This window comes from Canis aureus, chromosome 17 (assembly GCF_053574225.1).
Source record: "Canis aureus isolate CA01 chromosome 17, VMU_Caureus_v.1.0, whole genome shotgun sequence".
NCBI lineage: Eukaryota > Metazoa > Chordata > Mammalia > Carnivora > Canidae > Canis > Canis aureus.
The window spans coordinates 7,476,948-7,500,665 of NC_135627.1; the positions used below are offsets into that span (position 1 = coordinate 7,476,948).

The window sequence follows — 23,718 nt, forward strand, 5'->3', positions numbered from 1 at the left end:
ATCAGACCAGGAATGTCACACTACACAAACATTTAAATTGATTCCATGCACCTAGGGAAAGAAGAGCAAGTTAGAATGGGGGTAAGGTTGAAGGCAAGTGAAGGAGCAGGGCACAAGAAAGAGAAATATCTATTTAAATAGTTTGGCTGGTTTTGGTAAAACAGCGATGTACTTGTGCCCCACACCTTGGGTTAGCCTGAGAAGGGAAACGTAATTCTGTGAGGCCCTGACACATCCAGTTCCCACTGGCCTCTTTTAGGTTAACTGGTTGATAGGAACAAATGGAATTCTACTTTTAAAGACAGGTATTTGGGAGCTGTGTGGGCCATAAATGCAAGCCACTCCTGAATCAGGTGCTTACCCAACAAAACAGGGACCCACCTACCCCTGGAGGAAAAAAAAAAATCAATTACAAGAATTGTTTTTGAGAAGTTGTATGTAGCATTCCAACATTGTTCCTTCTTGGGGGTTATCAAGATTTATCGTAAATCTGTTTATTGTGTAAATCACAAACACAACATGTGTTTATGGAGCTCTCTGTAGGAAAAATACCTTAGTGGATCATAGCTGAAAGGGGACCTCACGTGTTGAATCAGATAGAAGGAATTAAGAAGCGGTATCAATATCCCTTCCGCAAGACCTTCATATTTATTGTTTCAAGTTTCAATGTCTTTATGAATCAAATTTGTATTTAGGGAGCCCATACATGATTATGTGAAAGCAATATGAATCCAATGCCCAGAGAGTAATTTTATTCTGTTCTTGGTGAAAATAAGTAAGATGGAGAAACACTTTTCTTTTTTTTTTTTTAAGATTTTATTTATTTATTCATGAGAGAAAGAGAGAGAGAGACAGAGAGGCAGAGGCACAGGCAGAGGGAGAAGCAGGCTCTATACTGGAAGCCCAATGTGGGACATGATCCTGGGACTCCAGGATCACACCCTGAGCCAGACACTCAACCACTGAGCCACCCAGGCATCCCAACACTTTTCATTTTTTAATGTCCTGGGATCTCCTTGAAGGCAACCAACTGTTTACAGGAGATGTAGAAGAACAACGTTGTTCCCTCTCTTGCCTCACTGGACTTTGAGGGCAGGTGTATGGCTGGAAAGGAGAAGGAAAAAGGCTTTGGGTACCTTCTGCTCCTGTAGCTCCATCTTCTACATGCTTCTGAAACAGGGAGAGCCAAGGGCAACACGAGAAGGAATCCTTACCCCTGAGCAATGTCTGAGTGGGCTTGGGCATGAGCCAGGCTACTGTAAGGTAAATAGGAAAGATTGAGCCAACAAAGGAAGATGTGATAATTCAGACACTGAATCTGAGAAGGTATCTTTCCTAACTTAAAACAGAGGACTCTGTGTCTGACTCTGTGTCTGTGTCCATGTGTCTGATTCCTCATACCTGCTTACCTCTTGACCTATTGCATATATTTGAAATCAATTACTATTGACAAGAAAGGAAATGCCATGAAAAGACCAAACTGCCAGGCCTAGTGCTTTTAGATAGTACAAAGGTGTTATGCTTTGTAAATCAGGCATTGAGACAAACACTGTTTTATAAAATGATTCTTTTCCTAGATGCCGTTTCTTACTTTGCCATAGGATGACATATTAACAGGTAACATTTTCTGGGGTTTGGGGTTAGCTGTAGAATTCCATGACTCTTCTTCAAGGAAACTGGGGATATGTTAAGATTGTATCTGTACTAAAGACAGAGACCCACCATTGAAAAGGCCCTACACTACTTCATGGTGATTATAGAAGTGGCTTAATGATATTGTCTTCTCTCAGTCTCCCAAAAAACTAGTTGTTCTTCCAGCCGTGTAACAATCCAAGAGAAAGAAAAACATTTTTAAAATATTAAAATATATTTTATTGAACTATACTCTTATTATCTTTCCAATTAGATATATAAAAATGATATGAATTTATGGTGTTCATGTATCCCATGATTTAATAAAGTATTCATATTAGCGATCTTCATTATGATAAAAAGGTCACTTTTGCTAATTGAGGTAAAATAATATAATAGCTAAAAAAGCCTTCTCTATGCCAATAGAATAATGAAATTGCTCTTGAAAAAGTAAGTTTTACATCAGACTTCATATTTCAATGGAGTCTTCACTATGAAATTGGCCTCAAGGTTTAGACCACGTGACAATCCTATAATTATGTCTTTCTGGTAATTTCAATAAGATTCTTTGAACTGACTTTGAGGCGAATCTGTCTTGTACTGAATTCAGCCCCAGAAGAACTTTGTTCTATTGAATCGTGAACAAACTTTCATTTCATCCATGTTGGAAGTCTTTTCTTCTTCTTCTTTTATACATGTGTTAAAGAAGTAAGAGAAAATGGGGGGCATGGTTGGTATATGGTACAATTAGGAGCTTGGGGGAGAAACTCTCAAATCATGGCTATCTCTTCCAGTTACTCAAGACTTCCACGTCTGGAGAAGACAGATTGCATTACTGCTCGAGATGTTGACAAGCTCCAAATCACTACTACCCATTAAAAAAAAAAAAAAAAAAAAGTAAGACATCAAAGTTAATTGAATTTGTTTCTTTATTACTACTCTTAATAACTTCACAGAACATACAATTTTAAAGCACATGGGTGAGTAGATTTAGAAACCACTAGACTGCAAATCACCACCCATGTGAATGGATGAACCTGGTCTATCAGCTGCTTGTCATTGACTGGTGATATGAACGAGAGGGATAAAAAAAGATTTTTGATGAAAATATTTTATGCATGAAAGTCCTGACATCAAAAGTTTTCAATAGAGGGAGGGGCAAGATGGCGGAAGAGTAGGGTCTCCAAATCACCTGTCTCCACCAAATTACCTAGAAAACCTTCAAATTATCCTGAAAATCTATGAATTCGGCCTGAGAATTAAAGAGAGAACACCTGGAATGCAACAGTGAGAAGAGTTCGTGCTTCTAACAAGTACAACATGCTTTTGGCCACTCTGCACTGAGCAAAATGACTAGAAGGAAAACCTCACCTCAAAAGAAAGAATCAGAAACAGTCGTCTCTCCCACAGAGTTACAAAATCTGGATTACAATTCAATGTCAGAAAGCCAATTCAGAAGCACTATTATACAGCTACTGGTGGCTCTAGAAAAAAGCATAAAGAACTCAAGAGACTTCATGACTGCAGAATTTAGAGCTAATCAGGCAGAAATTAAAAATCAATTGAATGAGATGCAATCCAAACTAGAAGTCCTAACGACGAGGGTTAACGAGGTGGAAGAACGAGTGAGTGACCTAGAAGACAAGTTGATAGCAAAGAGGGAAACTGAGGAAAAAAGAGACAAACAATTAAAAGACCATGAAGATAGAATAAGGGAAATAAACGACAGCCTGAGGAAGAAAAACCTACGTTTAATTGGTGTTCCCGAGGGTGCCGAAAGGGCCAGAGGGCCAGAATATGTATTTGAACAAATTCTAGCAGAAAACTTTCCTAATCTGGGAAGGGAAACAGGCATTCAGATCCAGGAAATAGAGAGATCCCCCCCTAAAATCAATAAAAACCGTTCAACACCTCGACATTTAATAGTGAAGCTTGCAAATTCCAAAGATAAAGAGAAGATCCTTAAAGCAGCAAGAGACAAGAAATCCCTGACTTTTATGGGGAGGAGTATTAGGGTAACAGCAGACCTCTCCACAGAGACCTGGCAGGCCAGAAAGGGCTGGCAGGATATATTCAGGGTCCTAAATGAGAAGAACATGCAACCAAGAATACTTTATCCAGCAAGGCTCTCATTCAAAATGGAAGGAGAGATAAAGAGCTTCCAAGACAGGCAGCAACTAACAGAATATGTGACCTCCAAACCAGCTCTGCAGGAAATTTTAAGGGGGACTCTTAAAATTCCCCTTTAAGAAGAAGTTCAGTGGAACATTCCACAAAAACAAGGACTGAATAGTTATCATGATGACACTAAATTCATATCTCTCAATAGTAACTCTGAATGTGAACGGGCTTATTGACCCCATCAAAAGGCGCAGGGTTTCAGACTGGATAAAAAAGCAGGACCCATCTATTTGCTGTCTACAAGAGACTCATTTTAGACAGAAGGACACCTACAGCCTGAAAATAAAAGGTTGGAGAACCATTTACCATTCGAATGGTCCTCAAAAGAAAGCAGGAGTAGCCATCTTTATATCAGATAAACTAAAATTTACCCCAAAGACTGCAGTGAGAGATGAAGAGGGACACTATATCATACTTAAAGGATCTATTCAACAAGAGGACTTAACAATCCTCAATATATATGCCCCGAATGTGGGAGCTGCCACATATATAAATCAATTATTAACCAAAGTGAAGAAATACTTAGATAATAATACACTTATACTTGGTGACTTCAATCTAGCTCTTTCTATACTCGATAGGTCTTCTAAGCACAACATCTCCAAAGAAACGAGAGCTTTAAATGATACACTGGACCAGATGGATTTCACTGATATCTACAGAACTTTACATCCAAACTCAACTGAATACACATTCTTCTCAAGTGCACATGGAACTTTCTCCAGAATAGACCACATATTGGGTCACAAATCGGGTCTGAACCGATACCAAAAGATTGGGATCGTCCCCTGCATATTCTCAGACCATAATGCCTTGAAATTAGAACTAAATCACAACAAGAAGTTTGGAAGGACCTCAAACACGTGGAGGTTAAGGACCATCCTGCTAAAAGATGAAAGGGTCAACCAGGAAATTAAGGAAGAATTAAAAACATTCATGGAAACTAATGAGAATGAAGATACAACCATCCAAAATCTTTGGGATACAGCAAAAGCAGTCCTAAGGGGGAAATACATCGCAATACAATGCATCCATTCAAAAACTGGAAAGAACTCAAATACAAAAGCTAACCTTACACATAAAGGAGCTAGAGAAAAAACAGCAAATAGATCCTACACCCAAGAGAAGAAGGGAGTTAATAAATATTCGAGCAGAACTCAATGAAATCGAGACCAGAAGAACTGTGGAACAGATCAACAGAACCAGGAGTTGGTTCTTTGAAAGAATTAATAAGAGATAAACCATTAGCCAGCCTTATTAAAAAGAAGAGAGAGAAGACTCAAATTAATAAAATCATGAATGAGAAAGGAGAGATCACTACCAACACCAAGGAAATACAAACGATTTTAAAAACATATTATGAACAGCTATATGCCAATAAATTAGGCAATCTAGAAGAAATGGACGCATTCCTGGAAAGCCACAAACTACCAAAACTGGAACAGGAAGAAATAGAAAACCTTAACAGGCCAATAACCAGGGAGGAAATTGAAGCAGTCATCAAACACCTCCCAAGACACAAGAGTCCAGGGCCAGATGGCTTCCCTGGGGAATTTTATCAAACGTTTAAAGAAGAAACCATACCTATTCTCCTAAAGCTGTTTGGAAAGATCGAAAGAGATGGAGTACTTCCAAATTCGTTCTATGAGGCCAGCATCACCTTAATTCCAAAACCAGACAAAGACCCCACCAAAAAGGAGAATTACAGACCAATATCCCTGATGAACATGGATGCAAAAATTCTCAACAAGATACTGGCCAATAGGATCCAACAATACATTAAGAAAATTATTCACCATGACCAAGTAGGATTTATCCCTGGGACACAAGGCTGGTTCAACACCCGTAAAACAATCAATGTGATTCATCATATCAACAAGAGAAAAACCAAGAACCATATGATCCTCTCATTAGATGCAGAGAAACCATTTGACAAAGTACAGCATCCATTCCTGATCAAAACTCTTCAGAGTGTAGGGATAGAGGGAACATTCCTCGACATCTTAAAAGCCATCTATGAAAAGCCCACAGCAAATATCATTCTCAATGGGGAAGCACTGGGAGCCTTTCCCCTAAGATCAGGAACGAGACAGGGATGTCCACTCTCACCACTGTTGTTCAACATAGTACTGGAAGTCCTAGCCTCAGCAATCAGACAACAAAAAGACATTAAAGGCATTCAAATTGGCAAAGAAGAAGTCAAACTCTCCCTCTTCGCCAATGACATGATACTCTACATAGAAAACCCAAAAGTCTCCACCCCAAGATTGCTAGAACTCATACAGCAATTCGGTAGCGTGTCAGGATACAAAATCAATGCCCAGAAATCAATGGCATTTCTATACACTAACAATGAGACTGAAGAAAGAGAGATTAAGGAGTCAATCCCATTTACAATTGCACCCAAAAGCATAAGATACCTAGGAATAAACCTCACCAAAGATGTAAAGGATCTATACCCTCAAAACTATAGAACACTTCTGAAAGAAATTGAGGAAGACACAAAGAGATGGAAAAATATTCCATGCTCATGGATTGGCAGAATTAATATTGTGAAAATGTCAATGTTACCCAGGGCAATTTACACGTTTAATGCAATCCCTATCAAAATACCATGGACTTTCTTCAGAGAGTTAGAACAAATTATTTTAAGATTTGTGTGGAATCAGAAAAGACCCCGAATAGCCAGGGGAATTTTAAAAAAGAAAACCATATCTGGGGGCATCACAATGCCAGATTTCAGGTTGTACTACAAAGCTGTGGTCATCAAGACAGTGTGGTACTGGCACAAAAACAGACACATAGATCAGTGGAACAGAATAGAGAATCCAGAAGTGGACCCTGAACTTTATGGTCAACTAATATTCGATAAAGGAGGAAAGACTATCCATTGGAAGAAAGACAGTCTCTTCAATAAATGGTGCTGGGAAAATCGGACATCCACATGCAGAAGAATGAAACTAGACCACTCTCTTTCACCATACACAAAGATAAACTCAAAATGGATGAAAGATCTAAATGTGAGACAAGATTCCGTCAAAATCCTAGAGAAGAACACAGGCAACACCCTTTTTGAACTCGGCCACAGTAACTTCTTGCAAGATACATCCACGAAGGCAAAAGAAACAAAAGCAAAAATGAACTATTGGGACTTCATCAAGATAAGAAGCTTTTGCACAGCAAAGGATACAGTCAACAAAACTCAAAGACAACCTACAGAATGGGAGAAGATATTTGCAAATGACATATCAGATAAAGGGCTAGTTTCCAAGATCTATAAAGAACTTATCAAACTCAACAGCAAAGAAACAAACAATCCAATCATGAAATGGGCAAAAGACATGAACAGAAATCTCACAGAGGAAGACATAGACATGGCCAACATGCATATGAGAAAATGCTCTGCATCACTTGCCATCAGGGAAATACAAATCAAAACCACAATGAGATACCACCTCACACCAGTGAGAATGGGGAAAATTAACAAGACAGGAAACAACAAATGTTGGAGAGGATGCGGAGAAAAGGGAACCCTCATAAACTGTTGGTGGGAATGTGAACTGGTGCAGCCACTCTGGAAAACTGTGTGGAGGTTCCTCAAACAGTTAAAAATATACCTGCCCTACCACCCAGCAATTGCACTGCTGGGGATTTACCCCAAAGATACACATGCAATGAAACGCCGGGACACCAGCACCCCGATGTTTATAGCAGCAAGGGCCACGATAGCCAAACTGTGGAAGGAGCCTCGGTGTCCAACGAAAGATGAATGGATAAAGATGTGGTTTATGTATACAATGGAATATTACTCAGCTATTAGAAATGACAAATACCCACCATTTGCTTCAACGTGGATGGAACTGGAGGGTATTATGCTGAGTGAAGTAAGTCAGTCGGAGAAGGACAAACAATATATGTTCTCATTCATTTGGGGAATATAAATAATAGTGAAAGGGAAAATAAGGGAAGGGAGAAGAAATGTGTGGGAAATATCAGAAAGGGAGACAGAACGTAAAGACTGCTAACTCTGGGAAACGAACTAGGGGTGGTAGAAGGGGAGAAGGGCGGGGGGTGGGAGTGAATGGGTGACGGGCACGGGGGGTTATTCTGTATGTTAGTAAATTGAACACCAATAAAAAATAAATTAAAAAAAAGTTTTCAATAGTGTACAAATCTTGAACTATTTTCACATGGAATCTATCAAAGGACAAAATGAAATAATTATAAGAAAATTACCAGTAAATCAAATATTTATTTTCTCTATATTTTGTTCTTTGTAACTCACACACTAAACATGTTTTAGAAGGATAAGATAAATTTGGATCATGATGTTGATGTGCTTTATTACACAATATGGGATTATTAAATTAGAACTATTATTTTGTACCGAGAATAATTCAACCTAATGTACATTCGACTTTCCAATTAGTAGCAATCTCTTTAGGCTTAGAGAGTTCTAAAGCATTTCCACTTGTTAATGTAAGTTTCAGAACTCCCTAGGTATTTACATGAAAATTCACCTATCTTGGCCCCAGCAGTGCCTTTCAAAAGCAAGCACTGCATTTTGCATCAGGAATATTCCCAAAGATCACATAGTAACTTATGTGAGATCACAACTAAAAACAAACCAATGTGCAGCTTACATTTCAAAGACATTTCCCTTGTATTTGTAGCATGGATAATGAACCCAGTCTTCTTCGAACAGTATGAGATGATCTATTCCCACTGTGCCATATTTTTATAGTGCTCAGTTCAGCGATAAGATGTTTTCCCCAAGAAGGTTAATAATACTCGGTAGAAGCAATCCTACTATATAACATTACCTGAATTTTTAAACCAATCAAATAAGTTTAATCCATTCACATGTACTAATTGTATAGATCAATTTAATTTATTAATTAATAAATAAACCACAAGATCTGGAGTTTCAAGACAGCTGTAATAAAATACATGTATTTCTATACATGTTAAATAGTGTACACCTTTCCAAATCAGATTGAGTCAACCACCACCACCACCATTACCACCATCATCACCATCATCACCAATTAATCACAAACGGCATTCTGTTCAACCTTACCTATTAAAAATTGTAAAATTCAAATGTCTTATTTTATCATGTTTGTGTTTCCTAAAAAATTAAAAATATATATTTTGGATTTGAATATACAGCACCATTTCTCTAAAGTATTTTACAGAAATATTTTCCTTAGTTAAGATGGCACCTTTATGTTGGCTTTTTTTTCCTTTCCCTTTACAAAATTTGTATTGAACTTAAACTGGTTTTATTTTGGAGTTAGTTTGGCATGAAAAAAATATGGCAGTTTCTAACCAAAGTACTGTAACGATGATCTGTATTATTATGTTGCCATTATAAATATCCACATTTTTAGCATGTTTTAATATCCTATTTTTTTAAGATTTTATTTATTTATTTGACAGAGAAAGCACAAGCAGGAGGTGCAGCAGAGGGAGAAGCAGAGCACCCCCTGAGCAGGGAGCCTGATATGGGGCTTGATCCCAGGACCCCAAGATCATGACCTGAACCTAACTGACTGAGCCACCTGGGCTTTCTCGTGTTTTAACATCTTATCATTTAACTTTTTAATCCTATTTAAAGTCAATAGTTGCAATTCCTAATTTTTTTAAATCCGTTTTCTTTTGTATCATTTTCATTATTTCTTTGACACGGAAAATGGCCATGTTCTCCTTAATTTAGAAAATATGTTCTAGGCTGAAGACAACATCCAGACATCAAACTTAAATTCTCAAAAATGTATATAGTATTTATCCTTCTTGCTTAAATGCAGTGAAACCTGAAACAGGTTTCTCCATCCATATGTTCTGGTATACTCAATAAGCTGGGAACAATAGATGTCTAGATAGATAGATCAATAGACAGTTTTCCAAGGCTTAGTTTAAACATGGTCCCTATTCCCAGAACTCTATGTACTTAACCTTCTGTGAAAATGTTTGCCCCACCTTAATCACCATTTAGCGCCTCACACAATGTGACAGTTTCAGACAATGATATTGGGACCATAACATCCAAGGGGAATATCACATTCAGGTGGATCTCACAGCTCACTTCCCTTTGTCATTTTAAATTACAGTGTCAAACACTTCCTACTATATAACACTCAAATTTGTGTCAGAAACAGTATAAGGTGAAACCTTTCTGTGCGCTTAAGTTCATTTTGTTCTAAGCGTCAGAAGGAATCTTAGGGAGAACGATTACCACCTTTATTTCTACCAGTGCAAGCAGCACTAAGGAAAAATGACAACTCTGCAAGGTGTGCACATATCTCAGTGTGCTATTAAACATTAGCCAGCTTCCGTTTCTGAAGTTAGTTACAGTTCAGCTCATCCTTCGCATGGGGCTCTCCGCTGGTCTGACGATTCACAGAGGAAAAACTACCCTTGGATAAGAAGATTATGTTTACCAGGAATGAAGCTTAGTGGCCTTGTGAGTCCAAGTCATTTGTTGAATTGATCCCTGTCTTCTTTGTTGTTGGGGCATTAACACTGCTTCTGTCAACACTGAGTGACTGGACTTCACATGGTCACTTCCAGCTGCTTCTGTTCATACAGTCTCCAGCAGACTCCCTTGACTACAATCATTTTCCACTTTGCCAGATGCCCTCCGCTCTGCAAGCCTCTGGATCCCCTGGGTGTCCTGATCCTCCCCTTATTTTTCTCTTTACAGTGTCTGCCAACAAGTGTCTCTTCTTACTTCCAAATATCTCACACCTGGATCTCTGTAGGAACTTTCCCTTAACTACATCTTCAAATATGATCAGATGTCTGGGAATTGCTTCAAAATGATCTGGGGGTGGGAAGTACATAGAATTGAAACAATATTGGCCATAATTCCATAATTATTGAAATTAACTAAAAGCTACATGGGATCTGTTACATTCCTTTCCCTTTTTTGGAGTACCTATATTCAAAAATTTACACACATATTTTGATAGCAAAAAATATTTTCAGAGCTTGATAATCATTTTAGTTACTGTGTATATGTAAGCATTCATAAAAAAAAAATCCAAGTATGACTACTGTTATCCATCTCATAGATTTTGTTTTACCTCTTACCTTCAGCCAAAGATTTTTAGAAGCAGCAAATTAGTAACTTTAAGACCCAGGCTGGTTTAGTTAAATCCCAGCCTTACAACTTATCAAATGTTGGGTTTTATGCAAGTTTTTTATTTATCATTATTTCATTGTCTTGCCATGGAAAAACTGGGGTGAGTAATAGCACCTCTCTTAAGTAGGGTTAGAAGACCTAATACCTACCTGTAACAAATGTAGATATCCCCTGGCACATTGAAAGTGTTCAACATAACACAGTTTTGAAATTTCTAGTTAATTCCCCAACATGGATTTTGTGGCAACTTACAGGTCTCTTCCATCTAAAGACAATACCAGTGGACTTTTCCTTGTGTTTTATTGATGCAGATACATATATGTTACAAGAAACTCTCATGTATCACTAGGTTTTTTTTTTTTTCTTCTTCTTCTTCATTTATTCTTTATTATTTAGGAATGAGACCAGTAAGAATCTCGTTATTTGTAGCAAAAACAAAACTGTATAAATTACTATAGAATTAAGTTGGATAGTATTTTAACATATTTTGGTAGCATTCCAAGGCTGAATTCCCTAAGAGCTGGTTTGATGCAATTTGACTTTTACCATACATTTGGACTTTACCCTCCAGCTATCAACAAGAGCTTTCTCCTCTGCCATCCTGAAGGCATGTCAGCCACAGCCACCACCTCCACCTTCCATTTCAGTGTTTCCTGGCCAGAAAGCAGCATGACACATGGATGCCAAGCTCATGGAGCTCCTTGTGAGGGCAACAAGGTCCACGCTAAGGGTTCTGTTTCCCACAAAATATTTTTCAGCCTCAGAGGAACCTGATGGTGTTGTGTTTTGTGTGAATACAAGAAGAATAATTTCCCCCTCAATTCTGTAGATCCCACTGCTACTCAAACTTTTAAGTATTGAAAAAAAAGTTGAGGAAGAAGTGAAAGGAAAAGACATTCTTTATTACCTCAATTGAAAACACACATAAACTTGATACTTTAAATATCACTGTTTATCTCAGAGTTCTACAAATAATCTCAAGTATACAGTATCTTCAAGCATTGGTGCTCATCATCTCTCTATTGGGGCTCAAAATCAATCTGTTAGATTTAGGTAGAGTGCCATTCACCTCCAATTTTTCATAATTTCATTTTCTCTCATCTTGAGAACTCATCATAAAACTTTGTTTCTAGTCAATAATCAAAACGTGAAATGGTTATTTATTCTTTATGCACATGGCCATCCCATGAAGTCACTGCCCATCAATCCTGATACTTCTATATAATCTGCAGAAAAGCTTCTGGTACAACTTGTAAGGGGAAGCATGGCTTAAGATCTTGGATAATGTAATGGCACACTGACATTGAGCTAGGGAGAGCATATACCTGTTGGAATCCACAGTTCCAAGTTTCCATTTTCTAACCATGACATTTTTCAGCACTTTAACTCATTCGGGATTATGAAATTTCCTTTCCACATGTCTTTCTTTCATTCTTGAAAATACAATACTTTCTCCAAGTCCTGTATCTCCAAAAGGAACAAAGTTTTCTCAAAACTTCACTATCTTTTTCCTTTTCTATTAACATTAATGATATCTATTACCTCTCTTTGCTAGATGGCACTAACAAATTAATATTTTCAATTGAATAGAAATAGAATTGAATTCAGTTGAATAAAATCACATTCTAATGTGATTCTAATGAATAATCCACAGAACTGAAGAATGTTGAAAAAGATGAGTGGAAGAATGTTATGGATAGGAAAGTGGGAATAGAATAATTAACCCATCTTGATGTTCTTTATTTTATACTAATATTATCAAATTGTCATCAATCTCTGCCTCCTTTCAAAAAGTAGGTGGGAGTGAGGATAGAGAAATGGTTGCTAGAGAAAACAGATAATACCTTCAGATGCATCTGTGATACATTATACCTAAAGGAAAGACACACAGTTGCATATTGCCAAAATGTTTTAGCAGCTGTGCAAAAATGCTTCATAGCCAGTAGAATAAACTTGGGCAGCCATTACATTAGTTTGCCTGCTTTAAAAAATTTTCAAAGTCCAGCTATTGCTTTATGATGGAGAAGTGAGAATTAATGCCAATGGTTTTTTTTTTTTTCAACCATTTTCCATCAATGATGATGTGAAACAGATCTGTGCTTTGTATTTCCCTATGTACCTCTGCCAAAGTGAAGCAGCTGTGCACAGCTATCAAGCCAGTGTTTTAGATGCTGGTGACAGCACAGTGGGAACATGGTGTGCAGAGTCTGAACAGCCAGCTGTGTGATCTTAAGAAGATCCCCTCAGTAGTTTTGATCACTGAACAAGAGACTGTAAATGAGACAAACAAACAAACAAACAATACAGAAATATGATCAGGAGGCAGCATGGTATGGAGGAAATGGTGTCAGAATCAGATCAACCCAGATTGGTGTTCATCTCTCATGCATCTCCAGCACTGGCTCTATCATCAACTTTTATGAGAATGATAAAGTACCAAACCTTTCCAAGCAGTACTTTTCTCATCTCTAAAGTAAGAATAACAGCATCTATATCACTGGGTCGCAAAGATGAAATGAGGGAAAGCACCTACGAAAGAGATCAGCATATTTCGTGCTTTCTGTGTGCATAGTTTTCCTCACCTTAAAGAGGGACATGTTAATCCTACTGTGTAATAGTGTGCTCTAGGAAATCACGACAAACTTAGTGACTTAAAGAACACAAATGCATTATGTTCTGGTTTTGGAGGTCAGAATTATGATAGTAGTCTCATTTGGCTAAAATCAAAAGTCTGCATTCTGATTGGATGTTCTGGGAGAGAATCCATGTCTTGCCTTACCCATCTTTCAGAGTTCTCATAGTCCTTTTCTCATGGCCTCATTCCTCCATCTCAAAAGCCAGCAGCTTTGGACCAAGATTTTCTCATGCTTCCATCTCATTCCTGTTCCTTCTCCTGCCTGTATTTTCAACTTACAAAGACCCTGTGAGACCATTGGCCCCACCCAGATAATCTAGGACAATTTCCCAATCTCAAGGTCAACTGATTAGCAACCTTAATTTCACCTATAACTTTAATTCTCCTTTGCCATGTAACATCACATATTCATCCTATTATTCTGCTTGGTGCTTAATGGAAAGGACCAGAAGGTTTCCTGTGAAAGAGGTCTTTTGAGTTTCCCAGTGTAGAATCATTTTACGAGGTGGAAGAAGAAAAGGGTAGGCTAACTAGAAGAAATGGTATGAGGAAGGCATGGTGATGTAAAGAGTACCATGACATGCTCTGGAAAGTTTGAGATCTGATGCAATTAGACCGGAGAGCACAATACCCGGATCCATTAAACAGAATATTGTTGACAGGTAGAGAATGGACCTATAGGACTTTAAAAAAGTTTCTCATGTAAGGAAATGGGATGAGGTAGAGAATGGCAACAAAAAAGATGTCTTGGCGATAATGTTAGAAGTGACTTTGAGTTGGGAACACTTGGCAGAGATTTTACACATTTGCAGTCTATTACTATAGACCAAGAAAGAGTAGGTTTCAGGCAGAGGAACTGGAAATGTGTTAGGAATAAGAAATAGAGGAGAGAATGGAATCCAAGATACAAATGACATTTTTACTTGTATGGCCCCATGAAAGGTAAGACATGAATAGGAACAGAGGAAGGAAGAACACGTTTGGGAAGGAGAAGTAATGAAAGTTAAAAAAAAAAAAAACTTAAAAAATTCAAATCTGGGTCAGCATAATCATACTATTACTATAAAATAGAGGAATAATTTTGTAACTTTCTTTTCAGTCATTTGAGTTAGGGTACCCTGCTGTATTCTTTCATTCAGGGTGCCACCAGAAGGACCTGATACCCTCATCTGACCAGACATTCCTCTGCTTAAATCCTTTGAATGGATTTTCATTAATCACATAATTAAATGTAAGCTTTTTAACCTGACATAAAAGCTCCTTTTGATGTTCTTTCACAATCCTGGGAATCCCTCCAAAGAAACCAAAAAAGTTTATCTTCATATAAAGAAATCGGTGGGGTTAGAAACATAGTCATGAAGGCTTGATATCCAAATTTTTGGCCTTCTCTGTGAACTGAGATCTATAGTAGAATGAAGAACTATCTGCCAACTAAAAAATTATATACAAAGCACTCTGTCCAAGGAGCCCCAGTACAGCACATTATTTACAGCAAACTGTTCTATGGGACTCTGATTGTTCAAATACTCTCATCCTTCTAAATAAGCATGAATGAATGAATCATCTCAAACAAATCATCAAATTTACTTTCACGATGCAAAGCCACAATACAGGAGGATGATGACACGTTTCCACTCAGTCCATGATCAGATGTAAGAGGCTTATGCTAGACAGTTGCATTTTAGCAACCCTGAAAAATTGAAAGCTTCTTACCTTCTTGATGCCTTTATGCATACATTGGTCAGGTTGCTTCGGTTTGATTTTAAAGAAAAGGACAAGGAATTTGATGAGTCCAGAAAAAAATACCTAGAAACTATTTTTCCCCTTTTTCTTTCTCTTCTTCTTCTTCTTTTTTTTAATATAAAACATTTCTTATGGCCTAAAGGCTTGTAATGCATCTCCCACTTACAATAAAAGAGAGAGAAAGAAATTGAAGAGCTTCACCTTGATAAGATCTCATCACCAGCGAGGGCAGAAGTATGACAATATCTGATATGTAATCTTATCCTTCTTGACAGTTATACACAATTTTGAAATAGAGATACATAGAGATATTGAGCCAGTCTGATCAAAGATTTTTAAAATATTACTTGGTAGGCTATTTAAATCCTTTTCTTTCTGGTGTTACTTTAGAAACTATATTCCTTTTTGACTTAATATATGTATTTGGAAGACTAAAACAATACAGATCAAAAACACTGCAACAAAGTGGTTTGTTAAACGTCAAACTCACGTTAACGCAAGCATTTAGGGAAAAGCTAATTGGGTAATTCCTATGCATTCTGAAATGCATAAGTGCATTATTAACTGATAAATTAATTCTTCAGCATATTTTTCTTGGCTGTATCTTGATTTGTATTAAGCATATTCACTTAATTGATCACTTAATATTTAATAACAATACATAGTAATGCAGAGTTATAATGAAATCACAATTCATGGTTATCGGGAGAATATGTCTGCATCTAGTGTTTTAGTTGCTTTAAAATATTGCATCTACAATAAACTTGTAAAACCTAATTATACAAAATACATTATTTCAAAAATAACTGAGGGAATATGGCAAAATAACATTTTTTCTTAATTATCTTCATAAAGTCTAACACCTTAAACTGAAAAAATACTAATTTTGAAACTCCAGCATCTAACAGATTTTAAGAGTATAAATAGCTTGCTTGTTATTTTCTTTACATCACACTGATTTATCTTGAACCTCTGTCCCCTTGAAAAATCAGTGCTCTTGGAAAAATATGAAATATAGATGTACATATCCATTGGTTAAAGAAAGGAAAATAATGCAACTATCTTGTACAGAACAAAACTACATCGGGAAATGCTCACATTTGATCAAAGATTCAGTTACTAAGAGGTAGCCATAGACTAAAGGAACTTTCCTTATTCAAATTTAGAGAATAAATACAGAATGGTTGTATTAGTTTCTGGAGGGCTGATGCAACAAAGTGCCACAAGATTTATTTATCTTTAGATTTATTTATTTAGATTTATTATCTCACAATTCTGGAAGCCACAAGTCCAATATAAGGGTTGGTAATATGGGAAAGCTTGGTTCTTGTCTCATGAAGAATGAACCTTGCAGACAACAGAGAGTGAGCACTTTAACTCACTCTAGCACTTTAAATAGAAGTGTATTAAGCAGAGATACAGAGAAAGCTCTCAAAAGCCAGAGGGGTCCGACAGGGATGCCACTGGGGGGCTTTATGGTCTGTCTTTTATAGGAAATTGACCAGGGAACTTGGTAAATTTCTGCCAATATCAGAGTGGATTTATAAATTTCATGCCTATATTTAGAACAAACATGGTGGACTTGCAACAAACAAGATATTTCTTTGTAAATATCATGAGCACAAACAAGGTGTTCCCTCTTCTCTGGTTAATATCTCCTCCATAACATTTCTCCACATCTGGGATTTCTGTGATGACTTAATAGCCATTAAAGGGAATACTCCCTAACATTTTGGAGCTAGGGAACTAGGCTTATTTTTTTCTGTTTTTACTGTCAGATTTAGCTCTTTTTTTCTTGGGGTGGGTAGGAGCCTAACTCTGGGGCCTTTCCCTTATCTTTCCATGCCTAGCCCCTTCTGCCCCTAACTCATTCCTACATCATCAGCAAGGTTGATTCCTTCTTAAGTTCTGAGGGAGAATCTGTTCTAGACCTTTCTTTTTGCTTTTGGTGGTTTCCTGACAATCTTTGGCTGTTCAGTGGCTTGAATAAGCATCATCCAAATTTCTGCCTTCCTTCATCTTTGCATGGTGTTCTCTGTGTGTGCCTGACTATATTTGTGTCCAAATTTCCTCTTTTTATAAAGACATTAGACTCATTGGGTGAGGACCTCATCTTAATTGCTCATCATCAAAGACCTATTTCCAAATAAGGCCATCCTGAATATTGGAGGTTGGAACTTCAATGTCTTTTGATGGGACACAATTCAACCCATAACAACTATTATAATTTTTAAGATAAATATATGAAAACATATCATAAAAAATATAGCTGTGAAAATATTAGTATTCTTGTGGTATAAAGTAAGGGCTTCATTATATGGTTCCTTTTTCTGAAACCCTCCCTCAGGTCTTTGAGCAAATCTCACGTTGTTCTTGTTTTAGAAACCTTGCATATACACCCACAGGAAGCTCAAAATAGACTTTGGATATTAAAGTAACTAATTTTGCCTCCAGAAGGATATAATCTTTGGAAGGATTTTTTTAAGTTAGGGTTTAGTAAACCTGTTGTGGGGAAAAAAAATCCCATCCCTGAAACATAAATCCATCAAAATTATAATTTTCCAAATAGATTAGAAATACATATTACAAAAAAAATCAAAATTAAGACTGGAAAATTATTTATTATTACTTTGAGACATTGTTATGAGTGAATTGGTTTTTGCAGAATGATGTTCCTCTAAGATATTTATCCTGCTTCATTATTTTTTCTTTAACAGTGACCATGCCAGAAAAGCACTGGGGAAACACTGAGGTCTGCTCAATAACCCACCCACCCCACCATTATTCATACATCGAGGCACCTTGGAAGTACCTACAAATTACCCTTAGCAGGTAAGTCACCCTTGAATTACTCCCTCAAAAATGTAGGTTCCATATAGTGTATAAGAGCAGCCTCCCCTGCATGGTAAGTAAACTTAGAAGGGTTTCTAGTGAAAGAGGGTAATAGGACCTTGGGATCTTAAGAATTAAAAATTAAATTTCTTTTTTTTTTTTTTTTTTTTTAATTTTATTTATTTATGATAGTCACATAGAGAGAGAGAGAGGCAGAGACATAGGCAGAGGGAGAAGCAGGCTCCATGCACCGGGAGCCTGACGTGGGATTCGATCCGGGGTCTCCAGGATCGCGCCCTGGGCCAAAGGCAGGCGCCAAACCGCTGCGCCACCCAGGGATCCCTAAAAATTAAATTTCTTAAACATCTGGTGTGATTCACTGAGGGAGGAAGGGAAATTTTGCTTCTAAGTGTCCCTGGATTTAGTGGAGACTCACCAGCTTCACTGACTTGGTATCCTTGGAGATGGGGGGTACCCTGAGACTACGGTGCCAATGGAACTAATGGTTCAATTTTCAAATCACTGGGAAGCCTGTCCTATAAGAAGCTTAACCTTGAGGAATCAAGATCAAACACACCTAGGAATCACAGCCATAAGGTAGGGGTAAGAGGGCCAGAATGGCTGATAGACTGATTCACATACAGCTGGATATCCACCTGGCTGTGGAAATCCATGTACTTATTCTTGCACACACACTTCTTTGGATTCCATAACATTCCATAACACTTATTTGGATTCCATAAATCCATGTACTTATTCTTGCACACACACTTTTTAGATTCCATAACATTCCATAACACTTATTTGGATTCCATAAATCCATGTACTTATTCTTGCACACACACTTTTTTGAATTCCATAACACCCAGAGTTCTTAGGAAAGTTAGGTGAAGGACAGAGAATACCTAAAAACATCTTGGATTTCCTGGTAATAAGGTAGGCAGCATCTCAGTTGTCTGACTGGGATAAATAAATCAATAAATAATAGTAAGTAAATAGTAAATGTTCTGATATAAATGTTAAATAAACAATAAATAGTTTGATATTTTGTATGAACTGAGAAAAGCTATCTGCATATAATAGAGCCTCATACTTGTTAAGACTTGGTTGGGAATGGTCCACAAAATGAATTGGGAATAGTAATATAAAATCAAATTTCAGAAGAAGTAAAGGGGGAAAGTAACATATTTTCAATAAAGCAAGATACTATGTCCCTCTGCCCCCACTCCTTATCTTTAGAACACAGCCTAAAAATGGTATACATGGTACCATCAGCCAGTACATTCTCAAAGCCAGTTTGGTTATAAGGAAGCTGAAAAATACAAGTAATCCCAGGCGACCATATGTCCAAGTCATGTATAGATCTATCAAAATACAGAAGGAGATGCCTCAAAGAAGGGCATCCAGTGCTGTCTTAAGCCTATGAACTAAAATATGTGTGTGAATGCATCACCCCAGAATATGGCTAGCAAATGTCATGATGTTCACTAACCAGTCTGGTTTCCAATCATAATTAGACCAGACGGGGATCTGTCTTCAGAGGCTGCTATTTCATTAGATATCACCAATGTAAAACATAAACTTGGTTCAACTAAACACAAAACGAATTTTTTTTTTTTTTTAATTTCCTCTGTGAGGAGAATTGAGCCTATCGTGAGAGGCCAAGAACAGGACATATTGTGAAGGAAAAGAAGTCCCAGTGGGAGGAAGTCTGGAGAATGGGTGCTTACCATATACCCTTTCAAGGACTATGATGGACAGCTTCCAAAGTGAAAACTGATACTGTTAGGAATAAGGTTGCAAAGTGCAAAGCATAAATTGCAAAGACAGAAGGGAGAGATAGACAAGCCTCCTTCATTTTCCATATTAAAGCATTAGAGACAGAGTTATCATTGGTACATCTATAGGGAGTCATTTGATCAATGCTCAGCTGTGACCTTTTCTATCTGAAATAGACAGCGTGTTTGCTTTGTGATTTCTTATAGTCTGTGAGAAAGTCACACACACACTATATTCATAAGATGATGAGACCTATTTGAGGTTGTTTCCTCAACATCAAATATAATGCATATTTCATTATGAATCCATCCTTACCATTAAAATGCCATTTTAAATGATGTATCAGCAAATGTATTCAGAATAATTTTATGCTAGTAGGAGGTGATTTATTGCACTAAATGGTATAGGCTTAAATAGCTGGCACTGAAAAAATGGGACTCGTGTGAGAAATGCATCAAAATTTCTACACAGTATTATTACTCAAAGAGGAAACATACATTATTCAATTAGCAGCTTTAATATAATTTCAACACTAGTAAAATGTGCCTTTTAATAAGTCTAGCAATTTGAAAATAAGATTTAATATAGAAAATCCATGGATAAAATATACTTTCTACTTATTATAGGAAATTTTTTCCACAAATATTTTTCATTTTACACATGGTTAGCACAGCAACATAAAGAAGGAAAACATAACTTTCTCAAACTTTTCATTTTTTACACATATGTTGGGACTTAAATCGTAAGATACAGTTGATAATTCTTCAAAACTGGTCATCAATCAAACCAATGATAACTGGTTAAGCCATTTGTTTGGGAAATCAAAGAGCAGATAAACCTCTTTTTCTGTTTTTGTTTTATATACAACTGGTTATGTTAAGGATAGAGGGACATAATCAAAATCTACGGTTGAATACTATACAAGTCTGATTGTTCTGCAATTAAATTTTCTTGAATATTGTCTCTGGCAAATCTAATTCCTCACATCAGTGTGTATGTTTAAAATATTGCTAGAGTCACTTTACAACTAAATGTGTTGTCTGAGTTTGTAGATATTACTCCATAAAAATTGTTATGTTGGAAATGAACATAAAGAAAATCAAAAGCAGTAAACAAATTAATGAAGCTGTGAGGTATATAGTATAAACTAATACCTGGTGCAAATTCTGAGGTATTTTAAGGAGCAAAATGTGAAATAATGTGAATTATAGTCGTAGTAGAATTATTAATTATCGGCAAAAAAAAGGAAATGCAGTTGATAAAATAGAAAACTTTCTTCTAACCTATGCTAGAAAAATAGCATAGATGCTGGATGCTTGTTTACTTCATATTAAGTAAAGGCTCCTGGTTCACTGAAAACTCATATACCATGTATAGTAAAAACATGTGTTTGATTGTCTTCTTTTTTCTTTTGTTTTCCTTTTCCTTCAAGAACCATAGATAATTTTACTTTATATGAGGGTCATTCAGATTTTGAAAGGACAACATCAGTGCTGACATATCTACCAAAATGCAAATATTACTGGAAAAAAAGGTACCTTCTCAATATAAAGAAAACTGCCAAAATTCTACATTGAATAAAGATGCCTGAAGAAATACAAAAGGAGAATTATTGTTTTCAACACTTTGAAGGATAGAAAACTTTGGCTATTTTGAAGACATGCATGTGGGGTCCCATGTCTATGCTCCTTTTATTTTTACTTTTTAAAGATTTTTTTATTTATTCTGAGAGACAGAGAGAGGCAGAGACATAGGCAGAGGGAGAAGCAGGCTCCCTGCAGGGAGTTTGATGTGGGATTCCATCCCAGGGCTGCAGGATCATGCCCTGAGCAGAAAGCAGACGCTCAACTGCTGAGCCACCCAGGTGTCCCAATGCTCATTTTAGTTTTATGTTGTTTAGAAACCAGCGAAATAGATAAACTGCCTTTTGGAACCTAACCTGTTTCTAAATGGAACAGGTGTCTGCCTAGTAAACAGTGTTCGTATAGATACTGTACACATTGCAGATTTCATTGTGATTATCTTTGGGAGGTAAAAAGTACTTTTCCTATGGAAAATTGCATCATTAGAGTCAGAGGGCATTATACCCAGGATGCTTTCTCAAATATAGTTACTAATCTTGAACCAAATAATGGGTCTCAAGATCAATAATGACAAAGGAAATGGTGTTTTTGAATTAGAACGAGCAATTGCTAACAGTAAGATTTCATGGTCCCTATTGATTTGGGAAGTACATCCTATAGTAGCTATTTAAATCAATTATCTCTCTATATATACAGGTTTATTGATAAATACACAGTCCTGTGTTTCTTTACCCCACATCTGCCCCTGGCTGTCCTTTTAGTTAAACTGATTGAGGATATATTAACTGAAAAGTACTGTGCTGTCTGGAAAAATAATGCATAAAAAAGAATTTTATGGGAGAGTATGCTAGAGCAATCTGGTAGCATTCAACAAAATTCTGCACAATTGTTCATTTAATATGTTAGTATTATAATAAAATGTTTATTAATTGCTCTTTTAAAAATTCAAATTGAGGGGCACCTGGGTGGTTCAGTCGGTTAAGCAACCAACTCTCGATTTTGGCTCGAGTTATGATTTTAGGGTCATGGGCTCAAGCCCTGTGTTGGGCTCTGTGATGCACATGGAGCCTGCTTGAGATTCTCTCTCTCTCTGCCCCATCCCACCAAATAAGTAAATCTTTTTAAAAAATTCAAGTGGGAAATTTATTCTGTATCTCTTCTGAAATACAAAACTCTTAGGATGCATGGGTGGCTCAGTGGTTGAGCATCTGCTTTTGGCTCAGGGTGTGATCCCAGGATCCAGGATCGAGTCCCACATCAGATTCCCTGAAGGGAGCCTGCTTCTCCCTCTGCCTATGTCTCTGCCCCTCTCTCTCTCTCTTTCTCTCTTTCTCTCTCATGAATAAACAAGTAAAATATTTTTAAAAATACAAAAACTTCATTTTAATTATTTTATATTGATAATATTTTTTAAAAACCTTTAATGAGGTTAGTAAATTGCATAAATAAATACCCTGTAACTGAAAAACTAAAAACAAATTATTTTTTCAAACTGTACATTGATAGAGGCACAATCGGCATAACTTAGCTTTCAGTATCAATGCCAGGAAGGCCTGAAAGTTATGAGACAGCTGGCTGTCTCCATTTATTCAAGTTGTCATGTAATTAATTGGATGAATATATAAATGGAAATTGTAGCACAGCAACACCCATATACTAGCAGACGGTACATGCTGCCTTAGTTGTGAGAATATCTGTATTGAATTTATTTTATTTAGATTTATATACCTATTAGATGCAGTATGCAAAAAAAATGGTTATGAACAAGAGCATTGGAGCAAAAATGACCCAAGTCTGAATACCCAGATTTTCTACTATTTTTTATTCAATAAATGTTTTCCAAGTGCCTACTATGAGACAGGCACTCTTCAAGGTGCAGAAAACAGCCATAAAGAAAACAAATGAATTCTTTGTTCTCATAGTATTTACAAGCTTGTGTGGAAAAGAAAGAATAAAGAATGTAATACATTAATTTTTAATATATCACCACCACTTGTAAAAATATTAAGATTTTAAAAAAAAGAACAAAGAGAAAAAATGATGGAATATTTTCTGTTTTCTATAGGATGCTCAGGTCTGCTTGAATGCCTTTTTGTTTGTATTTTTTTGTTTTGTTTTATTTTCATTTGTTTTTTTAAAGATTTTTATTTATTTATGATAGACGGTGGGGGGGGGGTGCAGAGACA

General features: G+C 36.7%; 1 protein-coding gene across 14 annotated transcripts in view; it reads right to left on the reverse strand.

The window, feature by feature from the left end:
* Positions 1–838: 838 nt before the first annotated feature.
* Positions 839–23,718, reverse strand: part of LOC144287740 (uncharacterized) — a 60,337-nt gene continuing 37,457 nt past the window's right edge. For 12 of the 14 annotated variants that reach the window (XM_077855010.1, XM_077855009.1, XM_077854999.1 and 9 more), the window contains one exon: positions 10,043–10,639. In XM_077855010.1, coding sequence (XP_077711136.1) covers positions 10,630–10,639 — 10 coding nt within the window. In that variant the 3' untranslated portion in view covers positions 10,043–10,629. Of the gene's footprint in view, positions 1,105–10,042; positions 10,640–12,032; positions 13,232–23,718 lie in introns of those variants that run through there. The other 2 variants (XM_077854997.1, XM_077854998.1) reach the window with 2 other exon arrangements.